Here is a 24,943-nt window from a genome sequence, read left to right as displayed (position 1 = left end):
CTGTCACTACCAGATATCGGGAGCTTTGTGCAGGACATTGAGGTAGAGCTGAACTCTTCAGTCTAAGTCCTTTCAAAATACTAACATTTTAAATAATATGATACATATGCCATTTAATGGTTTAATAGTTCATTTAATCGTTTTTATTTCATTTCTCCTCTGTGTAGCTAAATATTGTCTCACTGTTTATTTAAGTTTTCATTCTTTTTCTTTCCTGCAAGTGAAATAATAGGATTTTCTTAGTTACCCAAAGTTTCAAAAATGGTCCTGTTTATTCCACTGTGACAACCTCAATAACCTCTTTAGTACACACCCTGTTTTTATGACTGATAAGAATTGACAACATCAAATATTAACAGATCTCAGTTTTTATCATTATGCTATATTTTGAACAATCAAAACATTTTTTATTTCTATGATTTTATAGTCACAGTTCCTCCCACAGTGATTGCAGACCTGCATGTATGGTTTGTTCCTATTGGTCATCCTTTGATTGGTGTGCATGCTTGATCTATCTTATTTGGACTGTCTTTATTAAGAGAAGCAGAAACTGCTATTATAATAGTCTTGTGAGGCCTAGAGTCTGGAAAATGCATTACAATCTAATGATCACCAACAGGAAATGATATTTTCATGACAACTATCAAGAGACTGAGACAAGCCCAAGTTAAAATGATGTTGAGACCAAAGCAAGACAGAGACTGTATGTGAGTGCTGCAAACACAGTCACTCAATCCAGAAACAATGATGCTCAATCTTTCATTTTTTGTTCCAAAGGCCATCATTCACAGGCTCCCATGGATGGAGGCTCAATACAAGACAGCTGCACGTTCTGTCCAGCTCCGGGCCAGAGACACGGGCAATGGGGATGGAAGACAAGCATTGACTACAATGGCATCGATCAAAGGACAGCTGTACAAGGTAAAGGACAAACTGTGGTCACAGTGTCAGTGAAATGCTAGCCAGTGAGCACTGTCCAGTCTCAAGTTTGGAATTGGCAGGTAGTATTGCATTAAAGCAATGCATTTTACTTCTCATCAGTTTACGTAATCGAATATATTGATATTAAAATACTGACAGACATAACATAAAGGCATAAACAGTATTGCAACAATATTGTAAAGCAGTGTTTTCCCAGCCCTGCTCCTGGACACACACTGTCCTGCACATTGTAGCGATTTCCCTGCTTTAACACAGACACTTAACATCCTTAAAAATAAAGTTCCCAAAAACAGTTATTTGGATCACATAGAAGTACCACATTTGGTTCTCTGAAAAACATTTCAGTGAAAAACTGTTTTTGTAATAAAGTCCTGAGAGAGTGCCACTATAAAATATTAAAATATGGAGAATATTTTAAAATTTAAAGAACCTCAACATGATGTAAAGGTTCTAGGAAGAACACTTAAATTGGTATAAAGCCTTTAAATTATGTGAAAAGTTCTTCAAAAAGTTCTTCACAGTTGCAAATCTCTATGTCTCTATGTTTATAGGGAACCAAAGTGGTTCTTCTGTTGGATCCCTTAATCTTAAAGAACCTCTTGTTGCAGTTTTTAAAGTTTAGCTAACTAGTACTGGTAGCTCATATTTCACCAATTAAGTAAGGTAATTACCCATCATATAAATGGACAAAATTCAAACATTAAGGTGGCTGCTACTGCTGTTTTTAGCTATGCAAGATGTGTAACCATGTGCCAGACAAACCATAAAAACAAATCTATTTTTCATTATTTAGACTTAGTATGGCTTGCAGGCCTGCAGTTTGCATAATGCATAATGAGTATAAGCTTCTGTTTGTAGCTTCAGTGCAGATATAGAAGAAAACAGATATCAATATAATGTCTTGGCTGATTGGTTCAATTTAGTATAGGAGGAAAAATGTATACATTTGATTTTAAGCTGAACTGTTAGGCTGTTGTTCAAAGTACACTGCTCAAAAAAATAAAGGGAACACTCAAATAACACATCCTAGATCTGAATGAATGAAATATTCTCATTGAATACTTTGTTCTGTACAAAGTTGAATGTGCTGACAACAAAATCACACAAAAATCATCAATGGAAGTCAAATTTATAAACCAATGGAGGCCTGGATTTGGAGTCACACACAAAATGAAAGTGGAAAAACAGGCTGATCCAACTTTGATGTAATGTCCTTAAAACAAGTCAAAATGAGGCTCCTGATGAGGTGGCGGATGGTCTCCTGAGGGATCTAAAGCATCCGCCAACTCCTGGACAGTCTGTGGTGCAATGTGACGTTGGTGGATGGAGCAAGGCATGATGTCCCAGAGGTGCTCAATCGGATTCAGGTCTGGGGAACGGCGGGCCAGTCCATAGCTTCAATGCCTTCATCTTGCAGGAACTGCTGACACACTCCAGCCACATGAGCTCTAGCATTGTCCTGCATTAGGAGGAACCCAGGGCCAACCACACCAGCATATGGTCTCACAAGGGGTCTGAGGATCTCATCTTGGTACCTAATGACAATCAGGCTACCTCTGGCGAGCACATGGAGAGCTGTGTGGCCCTCCAAAGAAATGCCACCCCACACCATTACTGACCCACTGCCAAACCGGTCATGATGAAGGATGTTGCAGGCAGCAGATCGCTCTCCACGGCGTCTCCAGACTCTGTCACGTCTGTCACATGTGCTCAGTGTGAACCTGCTTTCATCTGTGAAGAGCACAAGGTGCCAGTGGCGAATTTGCCAATCCTGGTGTTCTCTGGCAAATGCCAAGTGTCCTGCACGGTATTGGGGTGTGAGCACAACCCCCATCTGTGGACGTCGGGCCATCATACCATCCTCATGGAGTCGGTTTCTAACCGTTTGTGCAGACACATGCACATTTGTGGCCTGCTGGAGGTCATTTTGCAGGGCTCTGGCAGTGCTCCTCCTGTTCCTCCTTGCACAAAGGCGGAGGTAGCAGCCCTGCTGCTGGGTTGTTGCCCTCCTACGGCCTCCTCCACGTCTCCTGGTGTACTGGCCTGTCTCCTGGTAGCGCCTCCAGCCTCTGGACACTACGCTGACAGACACAGCAAACCTTCTTGCCACAGCTCGCATTGATGTGCCATCCTGGATGAGCTGCACTACCTGAGCCACTTGTGTGGGTTGTAGAGTCCGCCTCATGTTACCATGAGTGTGAAAGCACCACCAACATTCAAAAGTGACCAAAACATCAGCCGGAAAGCAGAAAGGTACTGAGAAGTGGTCTGTGGTCCCCACCTGCAGAACCACTATTGAGTGTGTCTTGCTAATTGCCAGTAATTTCCACCTGTTGTCTATTCCATTTGCACAACAGCGTGTGAAATTGATTGTCAATCAGTGTTGCTTCCTAAGTGGACAGTTTGATTTCACAGAAGTTTGATTTACTTGGAGTTATATTCTGTTGTTTAAGTGTTCCCTTTATTTTTTGAGCAGTGTATGTGTCTCTATATGGTCTCAGATGAAGGAGAAATGTCCGGTGGTCCTGAGAGAGTGCCAAACTGTCCTTCCTTTGCTGGAGGAACTGGAGAGGCAGATCTCAGCCTTTTATCAGACTGCAGAGTCTGCCGGCCACATCATCACCCAGCAGCATGACCAGCACAAGAACCGGGTAAGAACAAGAACGGCTCGATTGAATGTACGGAAGCCCATTTCTTGGAAAGATTATATAGCCATGTACAGTAGCTTGAGCAGAAGTACAAGAGTACCAGGTCTAATAATACTATACACTTATTTATAATATGCATTTTAGTCACAGTGTTTTGTATCATATGGATGTGTTTTTTATTCTGTATGTCCTCTCCAGGAGCTGCTGTCTCAGCAGCAGAGCTGTCAGCGGTGTGTGTGTGTAGTGGAGCGCAGTTATCTGGCCTTGCAGAGGGCTCTGTGCTGCACTAAGACTCTGTACAACTTCGACCCATCTCTGCTGCAGAACAGAGTGACAGAGCTTCAGACCACAGCCCAGGTCAGCCTGCAGAGCTCGACTTGACAGTTTCTGAATCAGAAACAAACAGTACCATACATCATAGAGGTTACTACAGTGTGCATTTTATTAAATAATTTATTTGTGGTTATGTTTATTTTTGTTAATGTCTTGAGGAATCAATGCAGGTCCCATGTAAATATATGCAGACAAAACATATGCTACACCCCTGAGCTGAGCTATTACCAGGGTAAAACGCAAGGAATAACAGAGAGCTAAACTGGTGCCCCTGCTGTGCCTGTAGGTGCTGATGCAGGAGGCGCTGGAGTGGAGGAGAGTTGCTGAGGCCAACGGTAATCTGACCAGGAGGTTTGAGGAGTCCCGAGCTGAGCTGGAGAAGACTCTGCGGGTGGGTCAGGCGTGTCTGAAGGAGAGAGGAGACCCAGCTGAGCTTTTCAGCAAACATAATGTACGGCTTTAAATGCTTATGAGTAAAGACTTGTCCTGATTGGTTCATGCATACTATTTATACACAGAGCGACAATATCCAGCTGGTTACTTTTCATTATGTAGTTTGTGTTTCTATTCCTTTTTCGTGGAATCTAAAAGATTAATACTTGTTTTATGGTGTGCTCGGAATTGTTCACTCATTCAGTTATTCATTATTCACCATGTTTGTTGTTTTGGGATCAACCAGAGAACAACCTTGATTCAAGACTGTTGAGAATGTAGTGATGCTAAATAATTCAGTTTGTGTAAAATCTAAATAGAATGTATCAGTTTTTCAAAAAGCAAAGAATACTGTGGCATTTTCATCAACATATTCAGGTTTCATGTATTTTTTCTACAGATGTCATGGGCTCTCACTAGGTGTAATTTTCCCTCATTCCGTTACCAATTGTGCATTTGTTATTAGGATTTTTTCGGAAGGCTGGACCAGCGAGTCTTGAATGCATATCTGAAGGCATGTGATGATCTGACTGATATCTTGCCAGAGGAAGAACAGCAGGGTCTACAGGAGTCAGTCAGGAGGCTGCACAAACAGTGGAAGGTCTGTCTGACTTCCTTTTAAAGGAACATTTCTGTGAAAATCCCATTTACATACTTTTCCCATTATCCCAAACATAGTCAATCAGCCAAGACTTGTCCACAGTCTGCTTCTTTAGCTTGTTACTCCTTTATAGTAAAATAAAGCTTTGCCGGTTGTTCTAACACAGATTTAGGAATAAATGGTCTTAAACACTGGAGTTAATGTAGCCTATAACTGCTAATTCACCAAGTTTTAACCCTGAAGGTTGGCGTGCAGACTGCTGATCACCATAGCAATGCAGCAATGCTGACAATCTTGCTTAGCTAGTGGCTAATCAAAAGAGAAAATATAAGGTGAACATTGATTGAATGGATTTCTCTGCATTTATAAGCACTCCAGCTGGTTTCCTGACACCTATAATCTGCAAGGAGAAACTGTAAAACCCTAAAATGTCATGACGCTGAAGTCTTCTCATTCGCCAGCTTCTTGTTCGATTTCTCCTGTTCACCTTTAATTCAGATTCAGATTCAGATTCAGATTCCTTTATTGATCCCAGGGGGAAATTGCAGTTGTTACAGTTGCAGCCATTTATGTAAAAATAAACACTTTACTAATAATTTAAGACAATATATAGAATTTACAGTATGTACACCAGATTTAAGTACTCTACACACACAATTGTTGTTATTGCACATATGAACAGTTTTTTGAATCACACACTGAAGGAGGAGTTATGGAGTTTGATGGCCACAGGTAAGAATGACTTCCTGTGGCGCTCTGTGGTGCATTTTGGTACGATGAGTCTTGAGCTGAATGAGCTCTTGTGTCTCATCACCGTATCGTAGAGTGGGTGGGAGCCATTGTTCATAATTTAAATGGTGCAGCCTTACATTCTAGCGCCTCAGGCACCATTTAGGTGATGCAGGACAATTCAAATAAGAAGCTGGCAAATCAGAAGCTGACTTCAGCCTTGGAATTGGAATGCTGAGAGACATCAAGAAGAAACTGTTCTACTTTTGAGGAAAGGTTTCCTGCTGGAGATGTGAGAAAGGCATCTATTGCTGAGCTAAGGCTTAAAGCAGAGCAGAGAGTAAGTCTATTTCATTTATATTATATTCTCTATTCTATAAAGGTACATTAGCACATGCTGAGACATGTTAACAGCCAAGATGGTAAAATGGACATAAAATGTTGTGGTTTGATTTTTGTTGAAAGGACAAAATGGCTTTTCTTAATGTTTGGGTGGCCATACCCTGTCAGAGTCCAACAAGTAGCACTGTGCAAACTGCACACTGAAGTGATCACATACTTGCTTGTGCTGTTACGTCAGGGGCTATTAAACTATTCAAAAGTATATCACTATTAGTCTTAAAGGTTCTGTAACAAAAATAGCCTAAGTGATAAAGACAGGTTGGGCAGTGGTCAAGGGAAAAAAACAAAATACAAGAAAAATGTAGCACTTTAACATCCATGTTGAATTCAAACAGAATGCCATATTTTCTGACACTGTATGACTTCTATACTAGAAACTGTGCTTTTATGGCTACAGTAATAACCATTACTGTATAATTGGCCAACTTTGGTATATATTAAGCATTTACAAACTATGGTTTTTGCTCAAATGCTCAATATTAGCCCATTTCTTTTGGGCTTACCTAGAAGCACCCCCTAGTGTTTGTCAAACCAAGAAGACATCGCAGAGTGGCAGTTCTCCTCTTTACACAGTCTGTGGCACAGACTGCTGGTCATTTTGCAGAGACAAATAAGCAAAACATGTTTTCTTAGAACAAAATAAGTGTAACTCACCCTACTTTAATGCAAGCTTAGCAAAACAGCCCATATAAACTTTAGCACTGATAACAGAAAGCAGCTGCAAATCAGGGGATGTATAAAACATCTATATATTCTAGGATGCATCCAATGTCCAGTAGCCAGCTAGTGTTAGCTCATGCCACAGCACCCATTTTTGAAAGTATTACTTGCTTTCATTTGTTTTATAAAAGGTTAGTCAAAAGTCACACATTCAGGTCGCTGCTGTGATGCCTTGAGTCATTTTCATGAGTAGTTTTATGGTTCAATATGCTAAAATGTTATTTTCACTGTTTTGTGGACACGAAACTCAGGACTGAATGTGTATAGTAGAAGCATTGTAGTTAACCTAGCATTAGCTCTTATTATTTAATATTTAAAAAAAACAAGTCAATAGCCGTTGCTATATCATTTACTAGCTAGCTTTAGCTACTTAACTAAGGAAATAGGGAAGTTGGTGAATTCTGTTTATCCAGTCAGACCACCTAACTGGACCTCTCTGATTGGACCTTACTGTGTTTCATTTTTAAGTCTATACTAACAATTTGTGATATGTAAGATTAATAATAGCTTATATGTTCTTTTTCAGTTTCAGATAATACTATGGTAAAAGCAGACATGGTAATGTAGGCACAAGAAATGATCCAACACACATTTTATTCATTCAGGGTCTGTACATTATGCCAAATTTTACTGGCAATAAAGACCAGTCTTCTTGTTGGGGATTATGCCTAGTATAATGACACATGTATTTGTATTAGAAAAATATGAATAAAAATAAATCATTGAACATTTATGTACGTTATAGAACTATTTCGCACTTTTGAACTGAAGTACCAGGAAGCATGAAAAACCATGAGAAGTGGTTCCATAAAGACCATTCTGTGGGGCCGTATGAAACTCAGGACTCTTAGTTATGAGGAAAATGGAATTTTGATTGAATTGTTCCTTTAACCCAAATTTCAATTTTATTCAGATTTATTCTTACTTACTTTCAATTTATTTTCTTACTTACCTGTTACCAGGATATCCAGGCTGAAGCACCTGTCCACCTGTTAAGGCTGAGAGTGGAAGCGGAGCGACGTATGGTGATGACATCACTACAGGAGTGCAGGCTAGAGCTGCAGAAAGAGGAGAAGGCCCTTTCCACAGCTGGCAGTGAGAAAGTGATCAAAGAACACAGGGTAGGTCTGTGAGAGAAGAAGGTATCTGTGGCTTCTTGATAAGTATTAAAATGTCTTACTCAAATTCAAACACACATAGTCTCACATATAAAGATAAAGACACATGTTAACTGATTTATTTTTCTTTAGAAATCATTTAAACATATCAATTTATGGTTATGAGTTACTGTGACCAGTATATTAAAATGTGGTATATTCTCACTGCAAATTTGACCTTAAATTGCATTTAAAGTGGCATTAAAAGTCTTAAAAATGATTATAATTAAGCTCAGCATGTCATCCTTGTAGAGAGTGAGAACACAGGCTGAAAGTGGTAAAGATCTAGTAGTGACACAAGATAGATGAAAAAGAATGGCAGGAAAAGCGAGAGGTTGTTAGACTCCGAACAGTAAACAGATGGTGCTAGAATAAAAGAGATCAACAGTGTTACAGCATGGCATAAAGGAAATTTGTTTGCATTTGCATGCTCAGGCCTATTTCAGACAGAAGGACCCCCTCTCTATATATGAGGGGAGACTAAAAACCATGGAACAGCTGTGCCAGAGACTTCCAGAAAATGATCTGATGCAGAAAGCTCTGCTGGAGACCAAAGATTACCTGTCAGAGGTCAAAGCTGAAGTGGAATATACTTACATGAGACTCCTGCAGCATCCAGACAAGTGGAGGGAGTGGCACACAAGGTAAAGAGAACAATACAGAGTGAAATGGACTATACTGTATTAGATAATGAGAAGGAAAAAGAAACTGTGTCCCTGTGACTCCTGAAGGAAGATTCCTGAGATTTTTTGTGTATTCTCTGTTTCAGGTTTGGGGAGCTGTCTAGCTGGCTGTCCTCCCAGGAGGCCAAGCAGAGAAGTGGAGAGAGCTCCACTGTGCAGGTAAACTGGGGCAGCAGTTACTGAAACCAAGGCAGTTGTAAAAAAAATGCTGGTCTTTAGAACTGTAACCAAAATTAAAAGAAAGCTTGGTACAGGGACACAGTTTAAAATTCAAAATGAGTTAGGGATGTACTTACTGTGGGGACATTATTGATACAATGTAGAGCTTGTGATAGTATTTTAAAGTATAGCAGCAACAGAGGATTGGCATGTCATTTATTTGATGTCATGTTTACCTTTAAACCTTTTACCTTTTAGCGGTTCTGCAGCAGCTACCAGCCAGAAACAGATATCAGTGTCAGAGTTTCTTCCTTGCAGCAGATAAGTCAGTGTTATGCACAGTAAAAGCTGGCAGAGAAGTGTACAGGGTTTATTTACTTAATTTTCACTTAACATAAGAGCTTATCCATCGCTGATAGTGTGTGTAAGAAGGTTCAGGTTTCAAATGTAGCAGTACCCAGTGCCCATTGGACCTGTTTGGGTCGGATATCAAAGCCTCAGGCTTCAATTTTATGCAGACTTTTACTCTGTTCTCCTTGTAAATCTGTCTGTCCTCTCTCTCTGTCTGTGTGTGGATGCAGAGTGGGGTGCTGAGGGCTCAGGTGGACACTTTGGATTGGCTGAAAGCTCGTTTGGCTGTACTGGAGGACCTGAGCACCGACACTGAAGCGATCACACAGAGAACAGCATTGGATGATCTCTCCAGCAAGCTCAGTGCCCTTCTCGCCTCTCTGGAAGAGGTGGGAGTATTTTGCATTAGCAAACCCCCAATCCTTGTCTTTATTCTATAAATCAGAAAAGGAAACACACATTACACATCAGAATAAGACTGGTCAAGTAAGATGTACTACATGTACAAGTGTTTGAAGACACCTTCTCTTTGAAATTAAGGGTCTCCACTCTTCTAAGGCTTTACAGTAGATGCTGGAACATTTCTTTGAGGATTTGATTGCATTCAGCCCTCAACATTTGCCATAAAGCCCTTGACATTTGACATGGTGACCTTAGGCTCATATGTGGCTGCTCCAGAGCGTCCCATTCTGTTCTGTGCGTTCTATTCTGTGTCAGCAGTAACTGAACTTTAGAGTAGCTGTATTCAGCAGTTAGAAGGAATGTTTTAATACTTTTGGACGTATAGTGTGTTTGAGCAGGTGAGGGCTTAACTTTCTGGCTTTGTGTTGTTCAAAGTTGTGTTTGTGTAAGAGAAAGAAACCTGAAGCACTAAAGCTAACACACTCTGTGTTTCTGTGTGGTAAGGAAATGTCATTAAATGGACACAGTGAGAGTGGACAGGAGGAAGTGCAGCAGAAGGAAGAGTCGCTGCAGCCACAGGAGCACAGCAGAATCCTGAATGCAGAGAGTGCAGCAGAGGCCAGACAACTGCTCGTAGTTCACCAGGTGGGGGCGCAAAGGTCTACTGTACGTGTTCTGTTCATGAAACACCTATAAGCAAAACTAATGTATTTAAATGAATGAATGCATCTCTGTTTTGAGCAGCAGAAGCTGAAGATCCAGGGCAGGAGAAAGGATGTAGAGCTGCAGGGGCTCTGCACTCGTCCTTATGCTGCACCGGTACTGGGTGACGAGAGCAAAGAAAGCAGCAGGGCAGCTCAGGAGGAACGTCTGCAGGTGCAGCTACAACCTTTATTAAGTTCTATAAAAATAAAAAAAGTTGAGGTTGGGAAATGACTGAAAAACACTGATACGTCACTACTGTGTTAGTATAGTTTTAAATCCCGTTCACTTGGCTGACATGCCATCTTTCTGTTCTGCCTGAATCATTCCTTTTTGCTTTTGTGTTTTAGGCTATTGTGCATGCATGGCAGGACTTCGAGCAAGACAGAGAGGCTGTGTGGCAGTTTGTGTGCAGCACCACTCCTGTCCTGCAGAGGGAGCACATCTTTAGCAGTCTGGAAAATCTCACTGCTGAACTTGAGCATGTCAGAGTAAGAGCACTGACAGTATTGCATAGTGATAAATACCATGTGACATCCTCACTTTACATTACAGTCTATTGATAGCACAGAACCTGCATTAGGGGCAGAGAATATGGCAAAAATATTATATCATGGTACTGCAAGACATTTTCTCAGTACACAATATGCATCATAATATTTAGTTTTTCTGAGATTTACTAAATTGGAACAGACAAAATAGAACCTGCAGTGCCACATAGAAAATACTATATAATAATCTATAATATAATAATGACTGTAAAAAAAAAATAAAAATCATCATACAGCTCCAATAATTTTTATTTACTGTTTTACAAACTGCGCTATTTCCCATATTGAGATGGTTGTGAACTTATTATAAGATTATCTAGCTTATTCTAGGCACTTTTCACTTCTTTTAATTAATTCTAAGGTAAAATTATTTCACTAGCAGATAATTTTGCTAGTTTCAAGCGCATTTCTTAAAACAAGCAAAATTATCTGCTAATATACTGAGATAGTTTTACTTCATAAAATGACATAAAACAAGTAAAAAAATGCCTAGAAATGAGGTAAATTATCTTAAATGAAGCTTACATCAATCTCATCATGATAAATATTAGATTTATTGACTATATTTAAGGTAATTGTACTTGACAAGTAAATTTTTTGCAGTACAATTAAACCGGCCTAATTATGCTCACTTATTACTGAAACATATTGCTTGTTAGTGTTCTTTAAATACTGACAGTATCATGATATGCTTAGAATAGCATATTGTGACATAATTTTTCATGAGAGAAATAAATATTGTCTTATTACCCTTATTTGCATTGTTTTCTTCTGCCTGTGTGTAGGGATTTGCAATTCTCTCTGTGTCCATTTTGTGAATATGGTACATGCCTATTTTATGTTTGTACAGGAGCTGCACACACAGACAGGTGTGCTCACAGATCAGGCCCAGTCACTTGTGAAAAAAGCAACTGAGATCCAGCTGGGTGCCCAGAATCATTCTCTTCTGCACGATCAGGCCCAGGCTGCTCAAGAGAAAGTGCAGGAAATACAAATCTCCCTTGAGAAAATGTAAGATTTGCTTTGGAAGAAATAGTCTATGTATAATTCCCTTTAACTTTTGGTCACGTTGTATTGATATTTTGTAGGGGTCATGCTGATGATACTGAAACGTGTAACGGCTGTGATGACAATTTTGTTGATCACTAACACTAGCAATTTGCAACTTGCTAACTTTTCCAGGGATTTTACCTCTGCAGTGTAAAAACCACATGTCCTGCTACTTAACAAATCCCAGATGCAGTTTCCTTTGCCACCAAACCATGATTGTGAAAATGTGAAAAGAGTCACAATTAAGGCAGCTTGAAGGCCCAGAATAGTCAGTCACTTATCAGATCATGTTGATAGAGGCTTTAATGATATTATTGTGTGTTACCTGTCCCCCCTTATCCCTGTTTGTGCAGGACATTGGAACTTAAACAGATGCAAGATCTGTGGCAGCATTTTATCAATAAGTCAGAAGATTTTTCCTGCTGGGTGTGTGAAAGAGAGAAAGACCTGGAAGCTGTGGACCTCAACTTTGCCCCCTTGGATCAACAGCTTCAGACTGTAAAGGTAAACAGACAAGTTTCCTTCTTTAGTTTTGCACTGGAACTGTGAGGATAGTTAACAATTATGCATTTGGCGTCTCCAGAGTACTTGTTTGGGTAGACCAGTGTGGTCTGTGTAGACAGTGTGCTGTGTGGAGGGCAGTTGTAATACCTACTTTGCTCCACCAACTGCTAGGATTACTCATGTCATTAAGATAATAATAGATAGCAATAGAAGCTTATACACCATGATTTTCATGTCTAAATCATTGAGCTTGGCTCAGACTAAATCAGATTGTAAGATCATTTCTGAAATACTTGATTATGTGGGTTCTGACACTATATGACATACTGTTATCTATAAAAATGCTGCTAATAGGGGTATAAGCTTCCGTTACAATACCCACGTAGCACTAGTGCCAAAACAAAGAAGCAGACGTTGGACACCAAGCACATCTTTGCTATTAACCATATTTAGGATGAGGGGAAAGTTTAAATTGTTGCCAACTATTCCTTTAATCATGGACATCTTTGTGTTTTTCTTCTCTCAGGCAATAGAGGCAGGTTTGGAGGAGAGAATGGATGTCTTGAACCAGCTGGAGATGGAGTGTCATGCTCTGACTCGTTTCATAACTCCAGGAGAAGCAGAGCGCATAAAAGCTCGTTTAATTCAGATTAGCAGGTACTGGGAGGAGCTTAAGAACAATGTGAAGCAGCGAGGGGTGGAGCTTCAGGTTAGCTCTTCTCATAAAATGAAGTTGACTGAAGATCTGGATGAGGTACTTCTGCATAAATCATTTATATCTATGTGCTTATACTGTCCATATTTAATAAGTCAACATCCCAACAATGGTTATTTGTTTTGTTGTTGTAAGGTAAAAAATCTGTTGAAAGAGCTTGCAGAGAAGTTAAACAAGCCAGTTACTTCTTGCTCGTCATCATCAGAAACATACCAGGCTCTGCATGATCATGTGGTACGTTCTTATGTGCCGGAGAAGTTTTGTAGAAATGCTGGCCGTAAAAAAAATTTGGAAAGCATTACTATAGCCTGTAAATATATAATTTTTTTCTACTTTTTTATACATTATTTGCTTGTGTGCATTTCCTTTTCTTCCAGGATGTCTGGCAGGCTCTGAAGCAGCTGGAGCCCAGGCTGGTTTCATTGAGCCTAGGCTTGAGAAGGCTTTCTGATGGGGGTTGTGTGGAGAAAGAGGTGGCAGAACTCCAGCAGACTCATGCACAATGCACAACGGACGCTGCCAGCAAACAAGCCATGTTGGATGATCTGCTTACTCTGTGGCAAAAGTAAGCTCTCATTTGACTTATTAGTCTGTCTTATAAAGTCAGCAGGAAAATGTCAAAGCAGGATCATTCCCCTCATATGCAGTGCCAGTCCTTATTCTATTAGAGAATGTGGCATGATGTAGAGCATAGAATGATAGATACAATGAGTAATGGTATTATGCAGTTATTTATTTGTTTCCTCAATATGGCTTTTCCTTTGCCAGGTATGAAAGGGATTTCTCAGTGCTGCATGGCTGGTTGGACAGGTGTGAGTATCTCTGTAACTCTGATACTCCGTACCTGACCATGGATAAGGCCAAGCTTCATAGCCAGCTACAAATGCTGCAGGTAATTTATCATGTAAGGACATGGAAGCTCATACTCAGGGTGGAGGAACTGGGGTATTTCTGCATGTTTTCCTTTGATGCTGGTACCTAGGAGAGCTTGTGGCTGAGGCATATCCTCATTGGTTGTTCAGAGTCTAAATTTGTTTAAAAATTAGTATGGTATCAGTTTTAGATTACTTGACTTTGTGATTAATTTCTAAATCCATAACCCACCCAGGACCTGCAGTCTGAGGTTCCCTCTCAGGAGTCCTTGTTGGAGATGCTGGAGACCCAGGCTGAGTCACTGTACCCCACTGCATCAGAGGAACGAGTAGGAGAACTGACAGAGCTTCACTGTAGCCTGGAGGAGAGATGGTGCTCTCTCAGTACAAACATACCCCTTAGGTACACACTCAAGCCTTGTTGTTATCTTTTTAGCCATGTATCCTCCTGAGAATTACAGTTTTAAGAAAGATGGCCTTCATCCTTACTTTACCTCAGGCAAAACTCCTGGAAAATTAATTCCCTTTTATTATGTAGTGTGTAAGTTTTACTGTGAGTCTACAAATGGTTGTGTGTAGCTATTTTAGTGCTGCTTAAAATATGTTTTTTTTATTATTATTTCTTTAATAATTATAAAGAGAATAATCCAACTCAATGTGAGGTGCAGAGTAGGGCAGTTTAAATAATTGCATACTTCAGACAGTAGTATTTTTTATTGTTTTGTAGGATTCAAGAACTTCAGACCCATCAAACTCAGCTGGAGCAGTTTAACCATGCTCTGATAACTCTTATCATGTGGAGTGAGAACTTCCTTGGGGAGCTTAGAAGCAAATCTAAAGTCTCCATCACTGACTTGACATCTGTTGGTACCCAGATCAAGGTAATGGTTATTCTTTGGATAAAGTAATTTGAGCTCCTGATCCCTTAAAGGAATGCTTCACAAAAATGTAATTTGCAAAATTACTGTAAATATAGTCAATCAACCATGCTTGGTTTCCAATGTTATGAGGCACTGGGGCTGCTATCTTTTTGGTTAACGTGTTTTTTTAGACATGTAGCTCCAGTCCAAAACTAAAAAAACAGAAGATAATTCAGATGTCGAACTTAAGGGGAAATTTGTGTGCAAATTTTTTGATTAACTGTTACATGAGGGGCTCATTTACTCATACTCTTTAACATTTACAATGTATTCAAGAGATATTGAGGGGTAATATGTTTATTAAGGCTGAACTATGTACGGAGACCTCTCTGTATGTTCCATTTCCCTTTATACAGGATGATGAGTCTCTCCTCCAGACCCAGAGAGAAGCAGTGGATGGCCTGCAGCAGCACATCAATGCTTTTGGTCCCTCTTTAACTCCTGAGGACCTCCAGCGACTGCAGGTCAGGAAGGAGGACTGTCTGCAGCCTTTTGTTGAGGCACACAGCCTTCTTCAGCGCCGGAGCGAGACCTTAGTTAAACTGGAGACTTTCCTGGTGACCTACAGATCAACCACCAGCTCGCTTCAGACCCTCCAGGGAGCTGTTGAAGGGCGGGACAGCTGGGACCAAGCCAAGGCTGGGCAGCTCAACCAGGAACTAGGGCGGCTTGCCCAGGAGTTAGCCTCCCTGGAGATGCAAGCTATAAGTTTGGACAGCTCTCTTAGCAAGTCATACCTGCACCTGCATGGAACTGGGGGAGAGCGGACGTCCTGCAGGCGGCTAGTGGATGAGCTGGGGTCAGGTCTGCAGGGGCTTCAGAGGATACTGGGGACAAGGCAGAGTGAGGCAGATGCTCTAAAAGCAATGTGGAACTCCTTTAGAGGGAGAAAGGAACTGCTGTTGAAGAGCCTAAAGGAGTTGGAAGAGAGAACCAGGAGAAAGTGGCTTACGGAGCCCAGCATTCAGAGCTTTCAGCATAGGTACTGCCCTGTGGCTGTTATACCTCTGCTACCTCTTTATATCTTATATTATAGATAAGAGAAGAAAACAGAAACTTCGGCTGATCCCTAAAAGGACATTCTTTTGGTCCAGAGTAGCAGTATATGTAATACAGTGTGCAGGTATAATAAAAGAACACTCTTAAACATACAAGGAAGCTGATGCTGTGAAATTGAAAAAAACAAACAAACGAAAGAAATTGCTGGTAACACTTTATTGTAGGGTGCTGTTCATAAGGCTACATGACACCTACATAAGTTTGTCATGACAACTAACATAACCCTACATAACTGTTTATGAATGCTTATTCCAACAGGGGTAAAGGCTACTTTAGCTGACTTGGATCAAAAGTTGTAAATGTATCCTTTATAGCAGATGATGTTTGTTGGAATTAACATTTAGAAACATTTATGTAGGGTCATGTCAGTTTTAGGACAAGCTTAGGTAGCTGTCATGTATCCTTATGAACAGCATCCTACAGTAAAGTGTTACCAAATTGCTTAATAAAAAATATTTAAGTAAAAGCTTAAAAGTCCCAAAACTTAAACAAGTACACACACTCATATGCCAAAGAAAAAATCTTAAGGTGAAACATAAAAGTATAAATAGCAAGAACAGCCCTCAAACTGGGAGAGAATTTATATTTATTGGCTTACTCCCAATATCTACTCTCTTTGGTATCAGCATTGATACTAGCATTAGTGATGGTTACCATTGTGTTACAAATACGAAATTATACGAAAATACGAAAAATATTGATTGATCAATTTCAGAATTTGATTTGATACAATGCAATTCAATATTTTTCTTATATTAAAATTTTAGAGCATTCATTATTATAAAAGTGCAATATTTTAAACCAAAAACTTTATAGTGTTCTAAACTATTTATTTAGCCACAAGTTAAAATGTTAGCCATAAGCTAAGATATTTATCGTAAGTTAACAACCACATGCTAGTTACAATACAATGCTTCTGAATCATAGGCTGCGATGCAAATTAATACTGTGCGATATTCTCTTTTTTTTTTTTACCTTTTTTTAGACATAATCTTAAAACAATAGTTTCCATTTTGCATCATGTTAAATTTTCAGGATGAATGTATCAACAAAAATGGTCCAAAATCACTTGGGGGGGAAATAAATGTTCTGTTTGTATGTTTGGCTGTGTGTGTCAGGCTATGGATACTGGACCAATTGGAGGAGGAGCTCCAGGCCCTGCAGCACAGTCAGCTGTGGTTAAGGGAGAGAGGAGAGCAGCTGTCCCAGAGAGACCATGAGCTGGCTAAGGAGGCCCAGCAGGATGTAACCCTGGTCCAGTCCAACTGGGAAAAGACAGAGAAACTCATCTCTGAGGAGTAGGTTTATCATCTAACTGTTATAGATAATTTTCAGCCTGAAATCTTAATATGTTGGCTCATTCTTATTTCCTGAGTTTTTTCTGTCTGTGCAGGCAGGAGCAATGTACACTCTTGTTGGAGACCTGTAGGGATTACTTTAATCTAAAGTCCAAAATCACCTCTGCTGTTGAGAGAGCATGTGCTGTCACTACAGCCCAGTTTGGCCAAAGTAACCCTGAAGACATCCAAAGGGCTCTCTCTCGGGTCAGACTCCTTTCTCACTCTGCTTCACTCAGTTTTACTGTTTTATGAAGATACAAAACCAAGTTCATTGATGAATGCAGGCAGTGTTGTCTTTTAGCTTTTAGAAGTGGTGTTATGAAGTTGCACTTTACTGTATTGTTATTGAAGTTTTAGTGCTCTCAGACTGGATTATGCTCTTACCAAATGACTCTACCTTTTTTCTTGTTTTGCCTTATAGTTTTGAATATTTTACTTTAACAGAATTTATCCAGTAATGACGCACATCTTCTCATAACTCCTTGCTACTCCGTAACCATGACAATAAGTGTCGTGTAACCATGGAAACTATATGTCAGTGGTGTAGGCTCAAGAATTTATCCGCTATTTAACAGTAAACCTATATTGTAATGAAAGGTGACAAAAATAGATTTTGAAAAGTTGGGGGTGGGGGGGTGGGGTTTGGATTTCTTCATTGTCCCCAATGGAAACTACACTCATGAAAACCTGGCATGATTTGTCATTATTATCTACTTTTCTTTAGCTGGAGGCGGTGAGGCCAGAGTTGGCAGGCACACAGGAGGAGCTGAATCTGTTCATCAGCAAAGGCAAACGCCTTATTAGTGAGCTGAGGAAGCTTTCAGAAGACACGGGAGAAAGTGTCCGTGCAGAGATGGACAGCATTGTGGACCAGTGGCTGCACGTGAGATCTGTTAGACTTAATATTTTTGTAGTACTTGTAGTATTTTGTATTTAGCAAAGAAGCAACAGAAAAAGAAAAAAAAATCAGTCCATGATCATGTACACTTGAAGCTGCACACAGCATTATAACTAAACTCGTGTTTGTCTTCTGGTTCCAGACTTCTGAGAAGATGGATGCTGACATTGGTCGTCTTACGGTTTCTCTTGTGTTATGGAACGAGATTAATTCTATTGCCAACGACATTGAGTGTTGGAGCATCACTTCTGTTAGTGAGCTCAGTGAGGGAGCTGTTAACCTCTTATCCAGCTCTAATGTGGAGGAGCGCCTCACTCAGTTCAAGGTCAGCATGAAGACTGAACAAACAAGTCCTCACAAACCTGCTGAGAATGAGAAACAACTAAATTACTCTAAAAGATACTGAAAGATTTATCTGTTTTCTGTATTTGAACAGCTGGAGCTGTACAGTAAGGAGGAGGTACTAGAGGTTCTGCAGGGAAAAGTGACTGAACTACAAGATGTGACAAAGACCCAGCGAACACCCACAGAGCTCCAGGTAAAACAGCTCTTCCTCTCAGCATAGCACTGTTTTTAGCTGGCTTACATGATCATTTATTAACCTACATATAAACTGGACAATTTTAAATATTATATGCATGAAACATACTCAATTTAAATATACTGCGAGTTATTGCTTAAGAACAATTTAGAACCATGTTATGTTTTAGTGACTGGCTTTTGATACAATAGGTTTTATTGTATTGATTTCATCTTAGGTCTAATCACAGTTATGTTCCTTTAAATGGCAACAGTGAATAATCACTAAAACTGCATTCTATGGTCATATTTGTGACATTTCATGATTATTGATAATTAAAACATTACATAGCTTTACATCTATCAGTGCAGTGCTTTCTCCTCATCAGTCTGTCCTGTAAAAGGTATGTATACATTACCACAATTTATTTCCAATTCTAAAGGCAATGGAAGCTGACCTCAGGAAGAAGATCTTACATGCTGAAGAGATTTATGAGCAGACCAAGTCCATTCTGAGGGACTTCAGTTCCAAGAGGCAGCAGCTCCAGGACATCGTTTCCCATATAGCTGAGCAGTTGGAGACCACTGAGGATGCTCTATCAGAGCTGTCTCAATCATCTGATCCAGAAAATGTAGCCAAGATAAAGGTCAGCCTTCTCCATTCCTTTCCAATAAATGTTTAAAAAATCTTTTGTTTTGCACGTTCAGGTTTTTATTTATTTTGTTTTTAGTCTGTCCACTAATCTCCTGCCAAGGTTGTACTTGCACTTTGTAACACTGTGTATCTTATGTACTGTATTGTATTTGCCTTGCACTCTCATTAGTAACAAGGTGGAATATTTGGATGAAATCAGTGCTCATTGTGTTTCTCCGTAAGCACAAGCCATTTGTGTTTTGTTATTTCAGGGTCTCCAGAGAACTCTGAAGCAGATGGACAGTGGTTTGGACATGGCGGGCGAGTCTCTAAGAGCTCTCTGTAGAGCTTATCCATCTCAGCAGCTTACCCAACTTGGAGAGGGCATTACTGTCCTGGTGAAGCAGAGTGAGGCCACAGCTTTGCGTGCTACTTGGGTCATTGGGGCACTTCAGGAAACCCTTCTCCAGCGTTTTAATGGTGAGAGAGAGAGAGAGCAAAGAATACAGGCAAATAGGGTGCAGTTTGAGGACAAAGCTAGGAAAAGTTGAGTTGAGAGCAATGTTATTGTAGGTGTATACATACATATTTACATACATATGTTATTTATAATTATACACTATGGCTTAACAGAACATGTTAACCACACACCTGTTCCACAGAGTTCCACAGACTCTTTCTCTCCCACTAACAGCATGACTGGTCTCCTTGGGAATTGATTAAGGTTCGTTACTAGGACGACTGAAGCTATTCCTTTCAGACACACCCACACAGACCATCTGGTCACAAAAACACAACTGTAGATTCACCAATGGTTAACTACAGATCCCTCTGCCTGTCTGTCTCTGCCTCTTTTTTATTCTCCTTCTGTGCTCACTTACAGAACATGCGCAAGATTTCCACCATTGGCTCTCAGAGCTGAAGACAGCAACAGAGAACAGTTCTGAGCAGGCAGGAGAAGATCCTGACATTTCGACTCAGCTGCAGACACTTAAGGTATCATTTAAGTTAAAAATGCCACACACCTCTGACTCTTTTACTGTGTGTAGATGATGCTCCTCCTGTACTAACATTTCCTGTGAAAGCTTGTTTAAAAAAAGAGAGTTAATTTACCATTTGGGAGCAATCTTAATTCAGTGTTCAGCCCTTAAACTCTAGAATGTTTTCAGTTATTCATCTTAAAGCTTATTATTCTGAAACTATTATGAAATACTCATTAACTTTAAAGCTAATATGTAACATACCTCCACTGTCGCACAAAAGCGTTTTGAAAACTGTTTTAAAATGCATTGTGTTAAAATGCCACAGTGAATGGACTAACTGTACATACCAAAAACTGTACAGTAACGTTTATTACAAGTATTTAGTAAAGCAGTCAAATCATACTCGTCCTCAGAATTTAATGAATTGCTGTGAAATATCCATAATCCTTTAGGTTGCATTGGAGCATATGGGAGAGGGTGAAAAGCGCTTGGCTGAACTGAGTGCAGAAGGAGAGAGACTTCTGTCACACCTGTCCAAAGCCCGGGCTGGAGGAGTACAGGAACATTTAGCCTCATGTCAGCTGGCCTTAGATGGGTTTGTGGTGGCATGCAGACAGAGACTGCGCTCTCTGGAGGAGACAGCTGCCCTACAGGATGGGTAAGAAAACGCAGTTAATAGACTGATAACTGAAGACATTGTTACAGTATCAACAATGCAAGGCTTTAAAAAGAGTACAGTGCTATGACAGATAGTATCAAATGTCTAAAGAAAAATTGCAGTTTAAAAGTTAATAAATGCTCCTGGCACCCTTCTGGAAGAGAATGGCAGTTTGTTGTTGTACGAACAATGCAATGTCAGTGGGACCTGATCTGTGTTTTTGCTTGATACACACCTACTCAGATACATATTGGACAACTGAAAAGTGATACTGAGTGAAGTGTTTGAAGCTGGAGTTTCAACTGTGTGCAACTGTGTGGTATTGATGTAAAGTTCTCACAGTTTCACCAAGCAGTTCTGAACTTGTTTAGGTTTGAGGTCCGTGTGGAGGAGTTGAGAGCCTGGCTGCAGCAGATGGCGGTGAGCCTGCAGGCAGAACCTGCTCTTTGGGGAAAGAGCCAGCAAGTAGCCTCTGACTGCTCTATACAGCTGGAGAGAATAGAGGAGCTCCACAAAGAGCTGCTGATGAGAAGGTGTGTGCTTGGGTTCTTTGCTAACCCTCAGAAATTTAAGGCAGGTTTGACATGTTCAGGTCTGCATTTCTGACTTTTTTTTTATCTAGAACAAGCCTATAGCTGTTATCTACCCTCTCTTCTGTCCCAGGCCATCTCTGGAGCGCCTGTGCCAAGCCTCTCTGACCATGTCTGATAGCCGAGCAGCAGGCACTGAGGCTAGTCTCTCCATGGAGCTGCTCTCCTCCCACCAGGCTCTGGTACAGGAAACCTGGGCACGATTACGTGGCCTGCAAGAGTACCAGGCTTTCATGGAGGCACACAAGGCCATAGGAGACTGGCTGGAGGAGGTGGAGGAGAGGCTGGAGAAACTTGAAAGCACGGAAGGGAACAAAAGGGATGTGCAGGAGAGACTGGAACAAGTGCAAGTATGTGCAAAAATAGGACACACATATCTTATATTTGATAAGAACACATGGACACCCAGCAAAGCTTATAGTTTTATATATACTGCCCATTAAAAGTTTGGGGACACCTTACCTTTTGACATTTTTTAGTTTGTTTTTCTTGGGGTTTGTCTTTCTTCACAGGGTACTTGTGTCACATACATCGTCATATATTTACATGCATGCCATTGTCTTCATATCTGGAAACAGGCTTCTTTATATATAAATATAAATATGCAAAAAACGTTTTTAAAAAGCAAGGTAATCACAAACGTTTTATGATTAGTGTATATTTTTGCTAGAGATGGCTTATTACCACTTTTACAATTCTTTTAAGTTTTAAAATTAGCTATTTTTAACTGAAGCACCTCGCTTAAGATGAACATCTAAAATTGGAGTATGCTCAAATTAGTTCATGCTCAAATTACTCAAATACTCTACTACCTTACAGGAAGAACAATGCAGCTGTGAATTTGTGCTGTTTCAGGCTATATTTGTTACAGGACATTTTCTGCTCAAGTCAGCCTGACTGTGATACTCATAGATATAGCTGTGCCATCTCCTATTCCTGCCATTAGAGCGAGGCATTGTTGTGCATGCTCCAGAGTTTCAAGATGCTAACAATGTGTAAATATTAGTTGGGCTGCCAAAATTGGCTACGATTGTTGGCTGTTAACACAGAATGTCAAAAATTGCCATGTTTTAAAGGCCTGATATGTCTCATTTGGTATGAGGGAGTTGTTGCTGTTGCTTTTGCTTTGTAAAGCACTAGAGGGAGATATGTAAATAAAGCAAGAGGGCTCTGTGCTCACAGAGACTAAGATAGGATAAAGGATCTCAGAATACTTTGGAGCTTTCTTCAATAAGTAACTATTTCTTTGCTGAGGTGCCTTGTAAAAAATACCATTGAACTGTGACTAATACATCATACACAAGTCCATGTGCTACATTTTTTATTACAGTCTTGTGCCTGGTCTCCACCATTGTTAGTTTACTATGAACGTGTGACTGAGCCAGTAATAAATTTCAGTACATAGCATATTCTAGCTTTTAAATGACTGACTTCTCCATTGTCTCTGATGTAATTATTAATTAGGGATACATGGTGAAATCTGAGTCATATCAGTATTGGCACTTAATTTTAAACAATATCAGCATGACAGATGTTTAGATTTAACTGGTACTTCAAAGAGATGTTTGGTGACACATTTATTGTGCTCCATAAGAAAAGAAAGTGCCAAAATGTCTGCATTTTTTCATTTTACTGCATTGGTAACTATAGAAATGAATGCGTATTTCTCTGTTAATACAGCTAGATGTAGTCCACATTTAATCCTTGTGTGGTGTACAAGTCTCCATGCTAAGCAAAATTAAGAATAATGCAATTTATTATTATTTAAACCCCAGATTCCTTGGTCTTTGCTCCTTTTCTGTGAAGATCATATAAAATAACACATTTTTAATGACTTTACACTGTACACGCCCTACACATTTATATTATTGGGGTGAACCTGTGTGAAGTGTGGAGGTGTTCTTTCCCTTCACTCTGTTCCCCTCCTACATGGCCTGCTGTTAGTATGTGTGTGTATATGTGTTTGTGTGTGTGTGTAAGGGTGGATGACATAGATAGGCTGCTGACTGGCTAGAGCTGCTAAAGGAGAACCCTACACTGGTCACTTGTGATATTTTAAACATATGGTATTTTTACATAAATTGTTATGGCTGTGTTGATTAAAAAAAATAACAACGATGCAGTGGTTCCACCAGAACACTGAGTAACAAAAACATGTACACCACACAAGGGTTAAACATTTTAGCACTGTTTTGGGAACAGTATCTTCAGATATGTATATTAAAAGCATTGGTTTTTGGCATCATCCTACAATTCTGCATCAGTGTATTACTATTATTAATATTATAACTTAGCTTAAGTTATGTTTTCTACCGCCCATCTCCCAGAGTGTTCCTTGAACATGCTGTCAGTTCTTGGTTGTAGGGAAAGCAATATTTTTAGAATAGTTGGTCAGTGTTGGCAATTCAGTATTTATACAGTTGCATTGTCCAGAGTATGTATGTATGTGTGTTGGCCTCCTCCCGTACAGGATATCCTGTTGATGAAGGGTGAGGGTGAGGTGAAACTCAACATGGCTGCTGGGAAGGGGGAACTGGTCATCAAGAACAACGGGGAGAACGGACAGGAAGTGATCCATTCTAAGCTGCAGGAAGCAGAGGACGCATGGGCGGCGCTGCTTTTGAGGGCTATGAGTTGCCACAGGTAGAGTAAGATTTTGTTCCTTCTCTGACCTTCTTCACCGTAATGATTGTCCTTCGAAATGTCTTGCTCTACTACACCAAATACAGTTGCCTGCTGTAGAGTATATGTGTCTTCAGAGCTTTCAAGGGTGTTCTTTCACTTTAAGATGTGCAGTCTGTAAATGTAGAATATTCTTTGGGTGTTACTGTGTGTGGTGGATTTTTGATAGTTTTATCCTGAACTACGCTGCTCTGAGAACTCAGCCCAAAGCGGGATAACATGAACAGTGAATGATGAATGCATGTGTGAACTGAATCTAAAAATGTAGGATGGTTGGTTAGGTCTTATTCTGTTGTGTTGGGCAGTGTAAGTTAAAGACAGTGTGCCAGAGACAGAATAATCACAGATCCTTTTTGCTCAAAAGTGGAACTGATGTCACCTTTCAACTCTAATGTTTAGTTAAAAGTGGCCTTACTAATTAACAGCGGCCTAAATGTTAAGAAGAACCATCTTGTCCATTCAACAAAAATCAGACCATCTTGGGAGTCACATTATATATCCATATGACTGTATATATCCATATGAGTGTAGGCTAAAAAATATAATATTAACAAAAACACATTAAGCTTAAATAAACAGGAGAGTAACAGAGCCCAGAGCTCCAGAGCCACATGTTGCCGACCCCTAATCTAGGTGTAAGTCTGATCTTACATGTTTTTTCCTAAAATGCAGTATACCTAGTATGTGCTTAAAAGGAAACTGATAAA

General features: G+C 40.0%; 1 protein-coding gene across 2 annotated transcripts in view; it reads left to right on the top strand.

Moving 5' to 3' along the window:
- Window positions 1-24,943, top strand: part of syne1a (spectrin repeat containing, nuclear envelope 1a) — a 177,222-nt gene that overhangs the window by 41,454 nt on the left and 110,825 nt on the right. For both annotated transcript variants that reach the window (XM_037537434.1, XM_037537435.1), the window contains 34 exons: window positions 1-42; window positions 778-921; window positions 3,444-3,593; window positions 3,789-3,947; window positions 4,210-4,374; window positions 4,822-4,956; window positions 7,770-7,928; window positions 8,400-8,608; window positions 8,734-8,806; window positions 9,388-9,546; window positions 10,064-10,204; window positions 10,304-10,435; window positions 10,612-10,752; window positions 11,663-11,823; window positions 12,216-12,366; window positions 12,893-13,120; window positions 13,217-13,315; window positions 13,459-13,646; window positions 13,850-13,973; window positions 14,190-14,356; window positions 14,681-14,834; window positions 15,230-15,855; window positions 17,051-17,230; window positions 17,326-17,476; window positions 17,997-18,155; window positions 18,313-18,495; window positions 18,607-18,708; window positions 19,133-19,336; window positions 19,596-19,803; window positions 20,207-20,319; window positions 20,759-20,964; window positions 21,336-21,497; window positions 21,628-21,904; window positions 24,025-24,197. The exon at window positions 1-42 is cut by the window's left edge and continues 114 nt beyond it. In XM_037537434.1, the coding sequence (XP_037393331.1) occupies window positions 1-42; window positions 778-921; window positions 3,444-3,593; window positions 3,789-3,947; window positions 4,210-4,374; window positions 4,822-4,956; window positions 7,770-7,928; window positions 8,400-8,608; window positions 8,734-8,806; window positions 9,388-9,546; window positions 10,064-10,204; window positions 10,304-10,435; window positions 10,612-10,752; window positions 11,663-11,823; window positions 12,216-12,366; window positions 12,893-13,120; window positions 13,217-13,315; window positions 13,459-13,646; window positions 13,850-13,973; window positions 14,190-14,356; window positions 14,681-14,834; window positions 15,230-15,855; window positions 17,051-17,230; window positions 17,326-17,476; window positions 17,997-18,155; window positions 18,313-18,495; window positions 18,607-18,708; window positions 19,133-19,336; window positions 19,596-19,803; window positions 20,207-20,319; window positions 20,759-20,964; window positions 21,336-21,497; window positions 21,628-21,904; window positions 24,025-24,197 (5,825 nt within the window). The remainder of the gene's footprint in view (window positions 43-777; window positions 922-3,443; window positions 3,594-3,788; window positions 3,948-4,209; window positions 4,375-4,821; window positions 4,957-7,769; window positions 7,929-8,399; window positions 8,609-8,733; window positions 8,807-9,387; window positions 9,547-10,063; window positions 10,205-10,303; window positions 10,436-10,611; window positions 10,753-11,662; window positions 11,824-12,215; window positions 12,367-12,892; window positions 13,121-13,216; window positions 13,316-13,458; window positions 13,647-13,849; window positions 13,974-14,189; window positions 14,357-14,680; window positions 14,835-15,229; window positions 15,856-17,050; window positions 17,231-17,325; window positions 17,477-17,996; window positions 18,156-18,312; window positions 18,496-18,606; window positions 18,709-19,132; window positions 19,337-19,595; window positions 19,804-20,206; window positions 20,320-20,758; window positions 20,965-21,335; window positions 21,498-21,627; window positions 21,905-24,024; window positions 24,198-24,943) is intronic.

The sequence above is a fragment of the Pygocentrus nattereri genome, chromosome 4 (genome assembly GCF_015220715.1).
Source record: "Pygocentrus nattereri isolate fPygNat1 chromosome 4, fPygNat1.pri, whole genome shotgun sequence".
Lineage (NCBI taxonomy): Eukaryota > Metazoa > Chordata > Actinopteri > Characiformes > Serrasalmidae > Pygocentrus > Pygocentrus nattereri.
This window is presented reverse-complemented; position numbering and strand designations above follow the sequence as displayed.